Source organism: Diabrotica virgifera, chromosome 4 (assembly GCF_917563875.1).
Source record: "Diabrotica virgifera virgifera chromosome 4, PGI_DIABVI_V3a".
Taxonomy (NCBI): domain Eukaryota; kingdom Metazoa; phylum Arthropoda; class Insecta; order Coleoptera; family Chrysomelidae; genus Diabrotica; species Diabrotica virgifera.
This window is the reverse complement of record NC_065446.1, coordinates 43,810,313-43,829,493: the sequence shown is the minus strand read 5'-3', so window position 1 is coordinate 43,829,493 and position 19,181 is coordinate 43,810,313. Positions and strand designations below refer to the sequence as shown.

General features: G+C 30.7%; 1 protein-coding gene across 1 annotated transcript in view; it reads right to left on the bottom strand.

Moving 5' to 3' along the window:
• Positions 1 to 279: 279 nt before the first annotated feature.
• LOC114325918 (PI-PLC X domain-containing protein 3) overlaps positions 280 to 19,181 on the bottom strand; it is an 82,040-nt gene continuing 63,138 nt past the window's right edge. Inside the window, exons 4-5 of the mRNA XM_028274069.2 lie at positions 8,239 to 8,452; positions 280 to 474 (exon numbers count right to left, since the gene is read on the bottom strand). Of these exons, the coding sequence (XP_028129870.1) occupies positions 287 to 474; positions 8,239 to 8,452 (402 nt within the window). The 3' untranslated portion in view covers positions 280 to 286. The remainder of the gene's footprint in view (positions 475 to 8,238; positions 8,453 to 19,181) is intronic.

Here is a 19,181-nt window from a genome sequence, read left to right as displayed (position 1 = left end):
AAAAATGTGCCAATGGTCGTAACTTTTTTCTTTATCTAAGACTGCTTTCATACAAACGCAAAAAACGATCATTTGTTGTACTTGTTTTTAAACTCTCTTCTGCAATATAATAATTTGTAGATGCAGATTATCATGCACTTGAATCACATTTGGTCATAGAACCTGCACAGATCTGACATCTTAGTAGTTACATTTTTACATGCAGTTAGTATAGGCATGCTTTTAAAAATGCGATACATGTCAGTTTGGTAGTCAAAGTAAGTAATCATTAAAAGTCTATTAAAGCTTAATATTTTTTATTGTTTAAAAGAAGCTTTTGATTAAGGTTTATAACCTCTTTTACATATCTACAGTCCGTTAGCTCAATAAAATCAGCTATAATAATATTAAGACCATTGGCGCCAGGCGTTTGATTTTCAATCCAGGTCGATCTGGGCTCTTCTAGTTTTATTCCACATGTTTTCTTTAGGGAACCTAAAACACAAAATACAATATACAGGGTGCGCCAAACCTCTGGTTTTCTTTGATTACGGCTAAACTATGAGATATACAAAAAAATGTTTATAACAAAACTAATGTGTATCAAAGAGGTCTATATTCTAAAATTATTTTTGATTATACAGGTTGAGTCAGAACGACGGTATGAACTAAAGTTGTATTTTTTTAAATGGAACACCCTGTATATTAAATCATTTTTGAATATATTATTTAAAAATATGAAAAATTTGTATAAGGTCTTATAGGCCTAAAGTTAATAATTTTTGAAATATTTACATTTTTATTGAAAAAAATGGTAATATTTATAGGGTTGTGGATTATGTTTCCAAAGAAATAAAAATTTAAGTGATAGGTCAAAATTTTTAAAATATAGTGTTATTTTTAAATAATTTAATATTTTTTACTTTTAGCCATAAAATATACAGTGTGATCACTATTTGCAAATACAAAATTTTCTCATGTTTTTTAAATGGGACACCCTGTATATTAGTTTTTCATTTTGTAGTAAATATTACAACCTTTCTTTTGGTATAAGGTTGTATGTACCTAGCATGTTTCGTTTTGTAGATATTTAAAAAAAACTATAGATTTTACGTTTTTGCGGATTTTTTATTTAAAAATTTTTTGCAAAAAAAAATAATTATAATCTGGTTTTAGAAACATACACTAACATATAAAATATGAAAATAAAAACGTAATTAAAGATTAAAATAAATACAATTGCTAGTACAATACAATTGAATTTAATAAATTTAAATTATTTTACAAAAAATATTTTACCATTTTAATGAATGCATAAATTAGTTAATAAATTAAATAAACAACCAAATTTTAAATCAACCGTAGTAATTTTTCTACTACAGCAACTTTCCTGTACCAAATTAATTGCTAGTTAAATTGTATTTAGTTAAACTTTTAATTTACCTTTTAAATTTACTTACATACATCATACATCTTGAGAATATAAAAATTATTATAAAGTATGCTTTAAAATAGCTGAATGTTAAATGTATCAGCCAAATTATTTACTAATATAAATAGTATTTACTGGTGTCACAAAAGCTGGTAATACTTTTGTAGTTGAAATTTTTGTAACAATTTTTTATATTTTAAATTTAAATTTTTTAACCGAAAAATTTTTGGATATGACATTTGTTTTGGGCGAAACCATTAGAAATTATTACCAGCTTTTGTGACACGAGTAAGTACATAGATACTATTTACTTCTTAATATACTTCCATAACGTTCATTTGTTTCAAAGCATACTTTATACGTTCTTAAGATGTAGGTAAATTAAAAAGTTATTAACTGATCTTACTCGTAAATACAATATAACTGACAATTAATTTGGTGCAGGAAAGTTACTGCGGTAGAAGAATTACTACGATTGATTTAAAATTTGGTTGTTTATTTAATTTAGTAACTAATTTATGCATTCATTAATATGGTAAAATATTTTTTGTAAAATAATTTAAAGTTATTAAATTCAATTGAATTGTACTAGCATACGATTTATTTTAATCTTTAATTACGTTTTTATTTTCATATTTTATATTTTAGTGTATGTTTCTAAAACCAGATTATAATTATTTTTTTTGCAAAAAAGATTTTAAATAAAAAATCCGCAAAAACGTAAAATCTATAGTTTTTTTAAATATCTACAAAACGAAACATGCTAGGTACATAATAACCTTATACCAAAAGAAAGGTTGTAATATTTACTACAAAACGCAAAACTACTATACGGGGTGTCCCATTTAAAAAAAATGAGAAAATTTTGTATTTGCAAATAGTGATCACACTGTATATTTTATGGCTAAAAGTAAAAAATATTAAATTATTTAAAAATAATACTATATTGTAAAAACTTTGACCTATCACCTAAATTTTTATTTCCTTGGAAACATAATCCACAACCCTATAAATATTACCATTTTTCTCAATAAAAATGTAAATATTTCGAAAATTATTAACTTTAGGCCTATAAGACCTTATACAAATTTTTCATATTTTTAAATAATATATTCAAAAATGATTTAATATATAGGGTGTTCCATTTAAAAAATAAAACTTTGGTTCATACCGTCATTCTGACTCACCCTGTATGATTGAAAATAATTTTAAATTATAGACCTCTTTGATACACATTAGTTTTGTTATAAAAATTTTTTTGTATATCTCATAGTTTAGCCGTAATCAAAGAAAACCAGAGGTTTGGCGCACCCTGTATTTCACCTCCGCTCAAACAGTGTCGTAAATCAAAACAGCAAAATATCGAGAAAACGACGTTTAAAATTTGTGCTAGATTTTTTCGGGTTTAATTAAAAAACTATTAAAATTAGAACAATAATAGTCCAGTCGGGTTAGACGAATAACAGGCCTAACCTTGCATTAGGAGCTACCTCAAATTTTATTATTCTAATATTTAGGGAGAGTCAATATTAGTATAAATTTAAAATCTCGACTGAATTCCACCGTTGCATTAGCCGCCATCTTGATTTTAAACGAGAACCGTTTTTGCTCAATATCTCCGCCATTTTAAATTTTTTGACAAAAAGTGTAGAAACTGAAATTGTTGAAAATGCGATTTTCTATAATTCCATTTATTTTAATTTTTTTCGTGCGGTCGATATTTTCCGAGTAATGAGGGGAAAATAGTGAGAGTTGGAGCATAATTATTGAATTATTGAATTATCTCGTTTATTATTAGTTCCACAACAAATATGTGTCCATACAAAAATGAAGAGAATTAAATTCTACACAATTTTGGTCTCTTTCATTTTTTGCTAAAATTAACATTTAAGGTAGTACGTATGCGGTAATGGCGCGAGCGTAAGACCGGATTGATTTTATAGCAATTGTTTTTGTTCAATATCTACGCCATTTTCAACTAAAATTGTTCAAAATATAATTTCCTACAATTTCTATTTAACAATTTTCTTCATGCGGTTGATATTTTCCGAGTTACATGGGAAAATAGTAAAAAGTGGTGGGGTGAGCATAATTATTGAATTGAATTTTGTTTCCGAGCTGCCCCAAATTTTATAATTCTATCCTTTAGGAGAGATCAATAGTAGTGAAAATTTAAAATCTCGACTGAATTCCGCGGTTGCATTAGCCGCCATATTGATTTTAAATCAGAACTGTTGTTGCTTAATATCTCCGCCATTTTCAACTTTTCAACATAAATGGTGGGAAAGAAAATTGTTGGAAATGCAATTTCCTACAATTTCTTTGGCACAATTTTTTTAGACGATCAATATTCTCCGAGTTAAGGGGGAAAATAATGGAAGCGGAGGGGAAGCATAATTATTGAATTGTCTCATTTATTATTAACTTTACGACATAATTGTACATAAACAAAAATAAAGAGAAATATATTTTATACAATTTTTGAAACTTCCAATGAAACATCAACCAAACTAAATATATAAAAGACATAAAAAGACATTATATGCATTAAGTTCACTTAATTTTATTAACTAGCGGGTTCTATTGGTTGAATTTGTCTGTCGATATTTTAAGTTTTATGTCAGCTAATATATCGTGATGTTTCAACATTTTTTTTTTAATTTTGGACCCTGTTGGGGGGAATTTTCCCATTTCCCCCCTTGTAGACCCGCCACTGGTTCTCTCGAAAAATTGTAGTAAATCGTAATTGCAACAATTTCAGTTCTTACACTTTTTGTCGAAAAGTTGAAAATGGCGGAGATATTGAACAAAAACAATTGCTACAAAATCAATCAGGTCCTACGCTCGCAACTTTACCACATACGTACTACCTTAAATATTGATTTTATCAAAAAAATGTACGGCATCAAAACTGTACAAAATTTAATTCTCCTCATTTTTGTATAGGTAGGTATATATTTTTTGAAAAACTAATAATAAACGAGATAATTCAATAATTCAATAATTATGCTACAACTGTCACTATTTTCCCCTCATAACTCGGAAAATATCTACCGCACGAAAAAAATTATAATGTATGAAATTATAGAAAATCGCATTTTCAATAATTTCAGTTTGTACAATTTTTGTCAAAAAATTGAAAATGGCGGAGATATTAGGCAAAAACGGTTCTCGTTTAAAATCAAGATGGCGGCTAACGCAAAGGCGGAATGCACTCGAGATTTTAAATTTATACTAATATTGACCCTCCCTAAAGATTAGAAAAATAAAATTTGGGGCAGCTCCTAATGCAAGGTCTAATGCTATCCCGACTGGGCTATAACTATTTTAATACGTTTCAATATTTTTATACGTTTAGCACTACTAAATTTTTTTTGAGTTGTGACACTATACAGACCAAACAACGAAAAATTTACGAAATATCATTTTTTGTAAGTGGCTTTAGCAGTATATATCATTATTCTACAAGAGAAATGGACCAAAGGAGGCTAGCACTGAAGATACAACTGAAACAAATAGACGACATCGAAGATATAAACGAGAGCTGGGAGAAAATTAAAAACAACATTGAAGATGCAGCAACAGAAGCTCTAGGACAACGCAACGTCATACTGAACAAAAGAAACAACAACAATAGAGCATGGTTCAGAAAAGAAATAAAAGAGAAATGTAAAGAGAAGCGAGAGGCCTACATGAAGTATAAAACATCAAACACTTCAGAATCCAGAGACACCTATAGAAGAATACGAAATCAAACAAAGCAATTGGTAAGAAGAACAAAAAATGAACTCTGGCAACAGTTTACAAAAAGGATGGAAAACGACTTCTACGGAACACAAAAACAAATACAGTCGAACCCGCTTATTAGAATACCGGTTACAGGAATATTCCGGTTTAAAGAATAGAAATTTGAGATCCCAAAACGTTTCTACTGGTCATCGTTGATCGGTTATTAGAATATACCAGTTATAGGAATACTTTTGCTTGGCACGAAGCCTATTCCAATAAGCGGGTTCGACTGCATGGAGATTGATAAGAAACCAACGGAAAGAAATGGCAGAATTGAAGGAATACAATACCATACCAGCAAACGAATGGGAAAGATACTTGACGGAACTGTTTAAAGGAAAGGAAAATAATAATCAAAACAATAACCTACCTGAATTAAGACACGAAATAGAAATCAGTTTTCAGGAAGTAGGGCCATAAATTCACTCAAAAATAGAAAGTACCAGGACCAGACGGAATAACCAACGAGCTTCTAAAATACGGAGGAGAAACTATAACCCTAGAGATGACAAAACTTATACAAAAACTAATATTGCACTGCAAGATACCAGACGCATATAGAAACACCATAACGACACCAATGTTCCAGAAAGGAGACGGAGAAGACCCCAACAATTATAGAGGTATAAATCTACTGAACACCGCACTTAAGCTAACCACAAAAGTCCTAACCAACAAAATCAATAAACTAACAACTTTCTCAGATGAACTACAAGGATTCAGATCCAGAAGATCCTGCGTAGACGCCGTATTTGTACTGAGACAAATCACAGAAAAGGCCAGTACAATAAACCAGCATATCTATGTTTTATAGACCTGACAAAGGCTTTCGATCGCATCCAAGTCGAAGAAACATACCAATCAATATTATACAAACCATCGAAAACATCTACTTTCATAATAGAATACAGGCAAAGATAAATGGAAAACTAACGCAGTTTATACCAGTACAAAGCGGAGTCAGACAAGGTGACTCGTTAAGCCCACTCTTCTTTAATATAATATTGGACCAAATAATAAAAGCAGTACGTAAAGGTCATAGTTACAGAATGGGGAACAAATAAATCCAAATATTATGTTATGCAGACGACGCCGCATTAATCGCAGAGACAGAAGACAATCTCCAAATATTAACACACATCTTCAATACAACAGACAAGAAATACAATATAATAATATCTGCAGAAAAAACCAAATGTACGACAACATCTAAATACCCACTACGATGTAAAATCGAAATTGATGGGAAAATAATAAAGCAGGAAGCAAGGATTAGATATCTGGGAATAGATATAACCAGTTACGGAGATGTTGAAGAGGAAGTACGGCGACAAAGCTTAAAAGCAAGTAAAGCGGCGGGATCTCTTAATGACACAATCTGGAAGAACAAACACCTAAGACAAGACACAGAAGCAAGAATCTATAAAGCAGTAATTAGACCTATATTCATATACACGGCGGACACAAGACCTGACACATCTAAAACGAGACGACTACTAGAAACAACAGAGACGAAAATACTTCGACGAATATCAGGGAAAAATCTGTTGGATAGGGAGAGAAGCGAAAACATAAGAAGATCATGCAATGTAGAAGACATAAATGGATGGGTGACAAAACGGAAACAGGAGTGGAAGGAACATATTAGTAGAATGGCAGAGGATAGGATAGTACGAATAGCACGAGATAAGTCACCAAATGGACGAACAAGTATTGGCAGACCAAGAAAAAGATGGTGCGATAACTTAAACAATTTAGGAGGCTAATATTGAAGAAGAAACAGGCTTTAAAGCCTACATACAAGAAGGAAGAAGAAGAAGAAGATATAAAACGTTACATGAAGCTCCTTAAGTATTTTTAAGTATCCAAATAATCTTTCCAAATCCTGCTCATGCTAGTCTTGCTCTCCAACAACTAATTCATGTCCTGAAATCAAAGAAGATAGACTACAACGACCCCAGTATTATATCTAGTTTATACTATAAGCAACGAGCAAAAGTACGTTTTAATGAAAACTTGCCAGAGTAAATTGAAATCAGACGCGGGGTGAAACTGGGATGCGTATTGTCGCCAATTCTTTTAATGCCTACTTGGAAGAGATCTTGAAAAAACCTCTTGTGGGTGAAACAGCTAAAAAAAAGGTAAATGGAGTTTCCATTAACAACATTAGTTATGCGGATGACACTGTCATCTTAGCCAAAAATATTGGGGATCTTCAGAGGCTGATGACCAAAATAGCTTTGTTTGGACCAGAATACGGTCTAACAATGAACGCCACAAAGGACAAAATTGATGGTAATATCGAAAACTCAAAGAAATAACGAGGATATCTTCATAAACGGAACCAATGTGGAACAAGTAAATCAACATGCATATCTTGAAACAATGATAAACTTCACAGGTGATTACTTCCAGGAAATCAAAATCAGAATAGAAAAGGTTAGAGTAAATTTTATAAAAATAAGAAAAGTGCTCTGCACAATAGATTTAAAGTTGGAGCTAAGAGTTTGGTTGGCTAGGTGCTACGTTTTCTTGACTTTATATTTTATGGAATGGAAGCTTGGACCTTGAATGCGGCATCAATGAAAAAACTAGAATCATTCCAGCTTTTGGTGTACAGAAGAATTATGAAAATATCGTGGACTCAACACGTCACAAACGAAGAGGTTCTGAGAAAGATGAATAAAGAAATGGAAATCTTAAATACCATCAAAACAAGAAAATTAGAATATCTCGTGGCGGACATATTAGGTATACGTGGAGGAAGATACAACTTGCTTGATTATGCAGGGAAACATTCAATGAAAAAGAAGCATAGGGAGACGCAGACTATCATGGCTGCGCAGCCTGAGAGAATGGTACGGATGTACGTCTCTAAAATCCGAATAGCTATGATGATTGCCGAACCGCGACGTGGAGATGGCACTTGAAGAAGATAATAAGTTACAAATCTTTTATGATAAAATACACTTGTCCAGCTTTGATTATGATATGCATAGTATACATATTTTAGGCTTTTTATTCAGAAAAATACTTACAGTATAAATGTTTAAAAATAAACCATCCAGGCGGAGTTAAAATACATTGCGTAACATAAGCAGTATCCGCAGGTCGATTTTTAAGACCGTGGTGTAAATATTCAAAAAGATATCTCTTGGAGACTGTATTCGGCCACGGATTTGGGAATGTACGAGAAGGCCACAATAAAGGCTGTCCAAATCGAGATGCATCGGACCTGTAGACGCATATGACCTAAAACATAAGTAATTTATTTAAAATATTTAGAAAATATGATACTATTAGGCACAACAATAATATGGTTTTATTCTTTAATAACCATAAGAGCTTAGTCACCTTATAAGTCATCTTATAATCAAAATGAAAAAATTATTAAAATTTTCTCTACAGAGAGGGGCAAAATTATGGTATAAATTCATTTTCTCTAAAATGGACGAGTTTGGAGAAAAATCCAGAAACGGGTCGATTTTTACTTTTAAATCACAATTGTTTGGCATATTTATATTTCATACTAGTGACGTGATCCATCTGTGCGTGATGACGTAATCGACAACTTTTTTAAATGGGAATAGGGGTCGTGTGGTCGTGTCGAATGTATGTAATTTATTTAAATCAAAATGCATTGTACTGCTGTCAAAAAATAGAGAAACATGTTTATTTCACAAATAAACATTTCGTTTTGCTTAAATTAAATCAAAAACAGCCTCTCACCTACCTCTTGGCAATTTGAACATGCAATTTAAGCGAAAAGCAATGTTAATTTGCCAAATAAACATTTTTTTTCTATTTTCTGACAGGAATAGTAGTCCATTGAAATGTTACATTTTTTAGGCCATACCTTGCATTTGTTAAAGGAGTCAATTTTATTTTTTAATGTGTAGAGAGGATCAGTAGAAGCTTAAGTTCAAGTTTTTAGGGTCGCCACCCTTGTCCCCCGTCCGCCATCTTGTAAAAGGGGTGCAAAGGTGTTTTGCGCTATATATCGTAAACTACCAACCCTACAGAAAACCTAATAAAACATACAATGTAGCAAATTAAATTGTCTACAATTTTGTTTCTATTACTTTTATCGTCAATTGACCAACTAAAAAGATATTTACAAAAATAAGTAAAAATTCTTTAACAAGTCCACAAGGAAGAACTTCCTGTAGGTGGCTGTATATCATTAATTACAAGTGAAATTTAATAAAAAATTTTCTTCTTGGTAAAAGGTATATTAGTTTAAAAAGCCCTAAAGGGCTACAAACATATCAACAAAACGTTTTCGCTCTGTAACAAGAGCATCATCAGTGTTACAAGAACATGGTGAGCCAACCAAAAAATACAAGGTGAAAGCCTTTCCAAAAAAACAGACAAAAGTCTAGTATAAATAAATACTTCGAAAAATCGAAAGGATGGATAAAATTCCTAAGGATACGGCCCTAGGGCAATATATGACTCCCACACGTGGTAAGTGGGTCAAAAGGTAACTAGGTCATTATGTTATGAGTGGTGGCAGGCAACTCTTTTGTCTGTTGTTTTAAAAGTCTTTGACCTTGTCTTTTTTGGTTGGCTCACCATGTTCTTGTAACACTGATGATGCTCTTGTTACACAGCGAAAACGTTTTGTTCATATGTTTGTAGCCCTTTAGGGCTTTTTAAACTAATATACCTTTTACCAAGAAGAAAATTTTTTATTAAATTTCACTCTTTAACAAGTTTCCTTTTGGAGGTTATAACTTTTTTTCAGTTTATTTTACAATAAAATAACATTGTAGCAATTTTGTAGAGGATTTTTCAGCGAACAATTTCCACTATAAAGGTGTTTAATTCTATTCAGTTATCTAGGTTTTACAGCGCTTCAAACTTGACCAGATTCTCGAATGCTCATAGGGATACAATTAAAACAAAACGTTAGGCTTACTTTTATATCTTAATATTATTTTATTCATAAAATTTATTGCGATTTTAACATTCCTATGCTATTATTAATCTATTTTTGACCTTTCCCCCCACTATAAAACTAAGAACCCTAAGCATATTATATAGAAAAGCTCGTAGAAGTTGTTTGAGGACAAATTCTCCGGTCCAGAAGAAGAATGACGCAACCGCAAAATGCAAAATTTTTCAGAAGACAAAAAAACGATTTTTAAATATTTAAAATAGGGACTAAATGAAGAGTAATCGTCCAGGAGCATCGGTATGGCGTTTGTTTTTTGACAACGATGGCTGCTATTTTCATCGATATTGGTTCGAATTTCATTATCTTAATTTAATCGCCCCCATTTCAACCCTATCTACAGTTGCGCCATTATGCATCTGAAACAAGGTCTAATATAGCGCGTATTTCAGTAACGACGTAACTACCCTATAGTGGGTCAGCACATTTTTACAGTTCGGTATTTTTGCACCATCTTTACATAGACTTTTAGAAGTTAATTGCGCAATAAACAGGAATTGACAAAATTTGCAGTTACGTCACTTTTCTTCTGTACCGGACTGGATATCTGCTTGCTATTAATTTTATTATTATAATTTATCCTAGGTGGCACAGCAGTCGGTCCCCCTCTACTTAACTTATTTTTAAAGTTGTGCTACCTATTTGGCCATGTGCAGTCGTATTAAAAATTGTAAAAAGTATTTTGAGTTTTATAGATAATACTATTGAGAGTCTTGTGGGTAAAATTTATATTTTTGTGATTAGATAAGCATCTTGTGTTTTCGGTAAGAGCGCATCATGAGTGGTGGTTATTTTATTTGTAAGAAACCTTTGGGGAAAATTATTTGTTAGTGGGAACGTCGAGGCATCTTTACTCACTGAAACTTGTCTGGAAACCCTGAGATACAAAAGATTCGCTAAAACAGTGACAAAAAATGCATTTAATCTCTTCTAACTTTCTCCAACACAAGATGCAGCCTGTTTCCAGAGATTCCGAGGATATCACCAGATTCAGTCGTGGCTCGGTAAACATTTAGACCAGTAAGGATATGTTTTTAGGTGGATGTGAGCGGTGGCATTCAGATTTTTGCGGATAAAGTTAGGTGATCTTAGGGATAAAACTTCGTTAATAATAATTGATTTATGCTCCTTCTCAAATATGCCCGAAACATTAATAAAAAAAATAAAATATTTAAATGTTTCAAAAAAATTTCTTTTTTTTTCTAATTTTTTTGCTTATAACTTTAAAACGATTCATTTTGGAACAAAGTCGTATAGGAATAAAACAAAGATAATTAAATCTTCTATCAGATGCAATTAGTTAAAAATGTCTTAATTTATCACCCTTGCTGCAAAATAGTAATAAATATAAAATAAGGGGATAAAACAAGCCTGTCCTTATTCAATGATTCTCCATCACTCTACATTCTACATCACTTAGGTTACACTTGGAACCTTCCTAACTCGCTTAGAAAATTTCTGTAATGTGCTAAAACCGCACACCAAATTTCATTAAAATTGACCTACTAGATTTTGAATAATAATTTTGCAATCTAAACTTTTTTTAAAAAATAAAAAAATTTTAAAATCTTGCACAACAAAAACTAGATCATAAAAAGATTTGTCAATTTTTTTACATATAAATAAGCACTCCACCTATCTAATGCACTTTACAGAATTGAAATTGGATTGTTTAAGCAGCATCAGCAATCTTCTAAAATTATAAACAATTTTTTGGCTTATAAACAAATTAGTCCGGTGGCCAGGAGGGAGTGCTACGGGCTCCTTTATTTAGATGGACTTACCCAAGATTTTTATGTATTTTTTGACCCGTGGAACACGATTTTTTTAGGTAACAGTTGATCCGGGTGTCGATAAGATTGTTATAAACAAAGAACTTGAGGAATTACATAACGTCGATTTTTCGCAAAATAAAACATTTTTTTGTATTTCTTGGGTAAGTCTAAGCAAAAAATGTTGTTACAAGTTTTTTCGTAGGATGCATAGTTTTCGAGATAAACGCAGTGGAACTTTCAAAAATTCGAAAAATTGCAATTTTTAAACGCGAATAACTTTTGATTAAAAAATAAAATAGCAATTCTGCTGACAGCATTTGAAAGTTTAGGTCAAATTATACTGGTTTTAATTATCTGCATTGCTAAAAATTAATTTTTTTATTATTAAACAGAGCTATTTGTTTCTAAGCCAAAAAACTGTTTGTAAGTTTAAAACATTGCTGAGGCCCCTTAAATAATCCGATTTTAATTCTGTAAAGTGTATTAGATAGGTAGAGCACCTCTTTATATGGAAAAAAATTAGACAACTTGTAAATGGTCTACTTTTTGTTCAGAAAGATTTTAAAATAATTGAACTTTTTTAAAAACATTTAGATTGCAAATTTATTGTGTAAAATCTATTAGGTCGATTTTAATGAAATTTGGTACATGGTTTAAGTATCTTACAAAAAATTTTCTAAGCGAATTACTAAGGTCCTAAGTGACACCAAAGTGGTTAAAAACATTGAATAACAACAGGCGTATTTTGCCCCCTTATTTTGTATTTATTGCTATATTCTAGAAAAGGTAATACGTTAAGACATTTTTGACCAGTCTTATATCATACAAAATTCAATTACCTTTATTTTTTTTCTCTACGACTTTGTTCAAAACGAATCGTTTTAAAGTTATAAGCAAAGAAAGTAGAAAAAAATCGACGTTTTTCGAAATACTTAAATAATTTAATTTCTTTATTAATGTTCCGGGCATATTTGAGAAGGAGCATAAGTCAATTATTATTACTGAAGGTGTCACCTAATTTTATCTGCAAAAATCCGAATGCCACCTTTCACATCCAAAAATATACGTTTTTTCACAGATCCTTACTGGTCTAATTATGATCCAAAAAATTGGGTCTGGCAAAAGCATGAAAAATTTTGGATACCAATGAAATCTTCCAAGCCTCCAGTACCCCCGAGCTTATGAAATTCGTCTTTAGCAGATGCAATGGAAACTGGAAGCGCATGTGGTTGTCTAAAAGCAGACCTCAAATGTTCAGCAGTGTACCTCTATTGTGGTGGTGATAGTTGCAGCAACATCGTGGACACATCAGCATTAATTATTGAAGAAAATGAATTGGTAGATGAATTACCGACAATGATGCCAACTCTTAATCTCGTTATACCACAAAAATTCATCTCGGATACTGATTCAGATCATGACTCGCAGCCTGGAGCATCGAAAAAAAAAATGAAAGAATGATCTATGATAGATGAATGAATATCTATGATAGAGCATTTTTAACATATAATAATAAATAATATTATTTTGCCTAGAAATTGTTCATGGATTAGGCCTATTGGGAATATGTACCACACAAAAAACGCGCCTCCAGACTCTACCTCAAAGGTGGCCGAGAAAAAGGTCAAAAATAGCTTAATAATAGCATAAGAACGTTACAATTATAATAAATAAATTAACTAATAAATTCCTATGAGAATTCGAGAATCTGGTAAAGTTTGGAGCGCTGTAAAACCTACATAAATAAAATTAAACAACTTTATAGTGGAAATTGTTCGTTGAAAAATCCTCTATAAAATCGCTATGATGTTATTTTATTGTAAAATGAACGAGAAAAAAGTTATACCTTCCAAAAGGAAACTTCTTACAAAATTTTCTCTTATTTTTGTTTATAACTTTTTTTGTTGGTCACTAGACGATAAAAAGTAATAGATATAAAATTGTAGAAAATTTAATTTGCTACATTTTATGTGTAATTAAGTTTTCTGTATGGTTACTAGTTTAGGAGATACAGCGTGAAGGCCCTTTGCACCCCTTTTTCCAAGATGGCGGCCGGGGGACAAGGGCAGAGACCCCAAAAATTTGAACTTAAGCTTCTACTGAATCCCCCTACACATTAAAAAAATAAAATTGACTCCTCTAGGAAATGCAACCCTAAATGTAACAGTCCAATGAACTATACAATATATTTTGAGTTAAATAAATTATATACCTACATTCTTCTTTTTGCCTCAATTAATTTATTTCAAAAATAATTTTTTTGGCCACCCTGTATAAATAATGATATTATTGTTTATATTATTGAATAGAGAATCGAACACCCTTTCAAATGAACTACTACACAACCCCTATTCCCATTTAAAAAAATTATCGATTACGTCATCACGCCCAGATAGATGACGTCACTAGTATGAAATATATACAAAAAATTGTAATTTAAAAACAAAAATCGACTTGTTTCGGTATTTTCTCAAAAATCGTCCATTTTAGAGAAAATGAATTTATTCCATAATTTGGCCCCTCTGTGTATATGTTTGCAGTGACACCTTATAAGTAAGCGATGTGTCTTTTTAATGAGCTTTACATTAAAACTAACCTGCTGCAAGTCTTAAAAAAGAAGTACAAGTATTCAACGGTGCACGGTACTAACTTGAAAAGATGAAGTCGCACATTTGATAAATTTTTAATCTTCTAAAATCGACTTGTTGTCGCACCAGATTAAGCAAATATGATGCTTAAAATTTGTTATTTAAAGGTCATGTGACCAATTTCTGTGGCTAGTTTCAACTACAACGATCTAGAGTTTAACCCAGTGGTTTCCAACCTTTTTATACCTGCGCCCCCTTAAAAAAACAAAAAATTGTTACGTCCCCTTAATTTTTTTAACAATCTAATTTGATAAATACTTAACTGATATCATAATTTATTTAATGGGCTGCAAAATAGTATACAATATCATGTAAAATGTACAAAAAAAAAATAATAAAATTTGCTTTTTAATAGTATTTACCCCAATTTTAAATTAATTTTCAGACATTTTGTTACCATTTCCTAATAGTAACAAACAATTGTAACATGTACATGCTGTACAGGCGATACAGGTAACGGTAACAGTAACAGCGCGATACAGGACGTCCCCTAGGGGGCGCGCCCCGCAGGTTGGAAACCTCTTGTTTAACCTGATGATGGTCTACTAACACTGAAAACGTTCGTTAATCTGTGATGTAAAGTTTTTGTCCATCTTGGACCTTTTTAAGAAAATATTTTAATAAAATTTATACAGGGTGTGTCATTGGGAAACGGAAATACTTTAATGGTGAATAGAGGTCACCGAGCCGGTTCTAGATATACTACATTTTTTGCCCTACCGACTTTTATAACCGAGTTACAGGGTGTTTTATCGATTTTGCCCATTTCTTTCCTAAGCCATAACTTTAGAACCACCCCGTATATTTTTTTGATATTTGGTACACATATGTCTCATTCAGAACCCAAACGACCGACATACTAACCATAAGAAAAATCTAGGTCCGGATTAACAAAAAATTATAAAGTAATTGTGACCTTAAAACAACACCCTGTATATTCAAATTTTGAAAATATGTTTACATATTTGAAAAGAGCACAAAAAAGTAAGTTTAATGGTTTGCTTCAATTTTTCGGCCAGACAATTTTCTGACTTTAATTTTGAAATTATATTGAATTTTTTAAGAACTCTGACATTAAAAAGCAGGTATTATTAACTTGTAAGTTCTAAATTATTAAATTTAATGAATAAAGACTAATTTTAAAAATAATCAATACTTATTTACCACATTGGAACGACCCAATTACTAATGACAAGAAAAATCCAGGTCCGGATTAACAAACAAATATAAAGTAATTGTTACCTTGAAACAACACCCTGTATATTGAAATTTTGAAAATTTGTTTGCGTATTTTAAAAGAGCATAAGAAACTGCGTTAAAAGGTGGATGTCAAATTTTTGCGCAGATAATTTAATTAGGTACGGCAATTTTGAAATCATATTGATTAATTCTGTCAAGGTCACAAGAAGCTGCCAGAAAAATGAAGAACAATCCCAATGTAATTAGAAAATCCATTCGAAATCTTTTAAAACGAGCACGGAAATGCATCGAAAAAATGGCGGACATTTTGAGCAACTGTTATAGTTCAAATATTTTTAATTTATGTTAAATTGTTGAATTATTTAAACGAATATTTTTTGATTAAATATAGCTGTTTTTTTAATTCTTTACTAAATCATTAAAATATCCAAATTCTTGCAATTCGAATTTTTAATGATGTGCATACAGCTACAAATCCAGAGAATACATGAAGCCAGCGTAGTAATTAAGTATTAAGTATTTTTAAAATAACTATTGACTATTGATTCATTAACATCAAATTATTAAAAGTTAATAATACATACCTGGTTTTTAATCTCAGAGTTTTTTAAAATTTCAATACACTTTCAAAATTATTGATGTAATTAAATCAACGGCGAAAAAATTAAAATGAACCTTTAATCACAGTTTTATATGCTCTTTTAAAATGCGCTGACAAATTTTCAAAATTTCAATATACAGTTCAAGTATAAGTTGGTTCAAGGTCACAATTACTTTATATTTTTTTGTTAATCCGGACCTGGATTTTTCTTGTCATTAGTAATTGGGTCGTTCCAATGTGGTAAATAATTATTGATTATTTTTAAAATGAGTATTTATTCATTAACTTTAATAATTTGTAACTAAAAGTTAATAATACCTGCTTTTTAATGTCAAGAGTTCTTATAAAATTCAAAATAATGTCAAAATTAAAGCCATAAAATTGTCTGGCCGAAAAATTAAAGCGAACCATTAAACTTACTTTTTTGTGCTCTTTTCAAATATGCAAACAGATTTTCAAAATTTGAATATACAGGGTGTTGCTTTAAGGTCACAATTACTTTATAATTTTTTGTTAATCCGGACCTGGATTTTTCTTATAGTTAGTATGCCGGTCGTTTGGGTTTTGAATAAGACATATGTGTACCAAATATCAAAAAAATATACAGGGTGATTCTTAAGTTATGGCTTAGGAAAGAAATAGGCAAAATCGATAAAACAGCCTGTAACTCGGTTAGACCAGGGCGCATCTGTAAAAATATTAGTACATTTGGACGTTGAGAGGTGACTCAAATTTTTTTGCAGAAATTGCTTGAAAATAAATCAAATAATAATATTTGAGTTATCCTCCCTCTCAAAAAGGTCCGGAACATTGTTTAAATAATCAAAATATCAAAAAATTAAGGAAAAATTCGATTTTTTTCTTTGTTTTTTAATTATAACTTTAAAAGTATTCATTTCCGAGAAAAGTTGTACTAACATAAAAGTTGCGTAATTAAATTTCCTACAATATAGAATTGGTTAAAAATTTAAAAAATAGTCACCCTTGTTGCAAAATAGCAATAATTGTGAAAAAAAAAAATACAAAAACAAGTATTCGTATTTTACGTTTTTCAACCATTTATGCTACACTTTGGACCTTCATTTTTCACCCTGAAAAACTTTATAATACAGTAAAACAATACAGTAAATTTCATTAAGATCGGTTCAATAGATTTTGCAAAATAAATTTTGCAATCCAGCTTTCGTAAAAAAAATTCATTTTTTCAAAATGTTACAGGACTGAAAATAAAGCAGATAGAGGTGTTGAAAATTTTTTTACTTATAGAAGTGTACTGTACCTTTCATTCGCAATTTTTCAAAATTAAAATCGATTAACACCACGGCGTCAGGAATTTTTTTAAATAAACATTAATTATTGGTGCTACGCGCAGGACAGCGCATAGTTTGCTCTGACTGGGCATTCCAATGACCTTTGATAATGATTGATACATTTTAATTTTTATTACATTTCGATATAAATAAATAAATTTGTTTATTGCAAAATAAAAACACATACTCTATCCTTTGAAATAACACTTTTATTAGCAAAAACTTTCTTTGTTCATATATTTTAACTTAAATAATAAAAGTTTATTATTTTTAAACATATGCAATTGTTTAAACAATATTTCACAAACAATAATAAAATTAGTTTGATTTTTGTGGAATTAAAATATTAAAATACAACAAAATATGGAGTAATAAAATAATATATTAGATAAAGATTGGAATAAATTTTAGTGGAAATCAACTTGTGTGAATCGAACACCGCTGTCCTGCGCGTAGCACCAAAAATTATTGTTTATTTCAAAAATTTTCTGACGCCGTGGTAATTAATCGATTTTAATTTTGAAAATTGCAAATGGAAGGTACAGTACACTTCTATAAGCAAAAAATTTTTTAACTTGCTATCTGCTTTATTTTCAGTCCTGTAACATTTTGAAAAAATGAATTTTTTTTGCGTAAGCTGGATTGCAAAATTTATTTTGCAAAATTTATTAAATCGATCTTAAAGAAATTTACAGTATTGTTTTACTGTATCATAAAGTTTTTCTGGGTAAAATATGAAGGTCCTAAGTGTATCATAAATGGTTGAAAAACGTAAAATGCGAATACTTGTTTTTGTATGGTTTTTTTCGCAATTATTGCTATTTTGCAACTAGGGTGGCTATTTTTTAAATTTTTAACCAATTTTATATTGTAGGAAATTTAAATACGCAACTTTTATGCCAGTAAAACTTTTCTCGGAAATGAATACTTTTAAAGTTATAATCAAAAAACGAAGAAAAAAATCGAATTTTTCCTTCATATTCTGACATTTTGATTATTTAAACAATGTTCCGGACCTTTTTGAGAGGGAGGATAACTCAAATATTATTATTTGATTTATTTTCAACCAATTTCTGCAAAAAAATTTGAGTCACCTCTCAACGTCCATCTCAAAACAGATCCGCCCTGGACTAGGTTATAAAAGTCGACAGGGCAAAAAATGTAGTATATCTAGAACTGGCTCGGTGACCTCTATTCACCGTTAAAGTATTTCCGTTTCCAAATGAAACACCCTGTATATAGGAAGTATTTTTTACTTTGAACATGTATTTTGTTTTGTCTTCATTTATTTTTAGCCCGATGTTTAAGCCAGCTTCTTCAAAACTCGAGAAAATATTCTTAACTTCTAATGTTGATTGTGCCACTGCATCTATGTCATCGGCAAAGGCGAGTACGATATTTGCTCCCCGAGCAGCTATGTTTGGTTTGATTTTTGATAAATTTAGTTTTTAATAAAGCATTTGATATTTTCTCTCTATTCTAACTTGTGC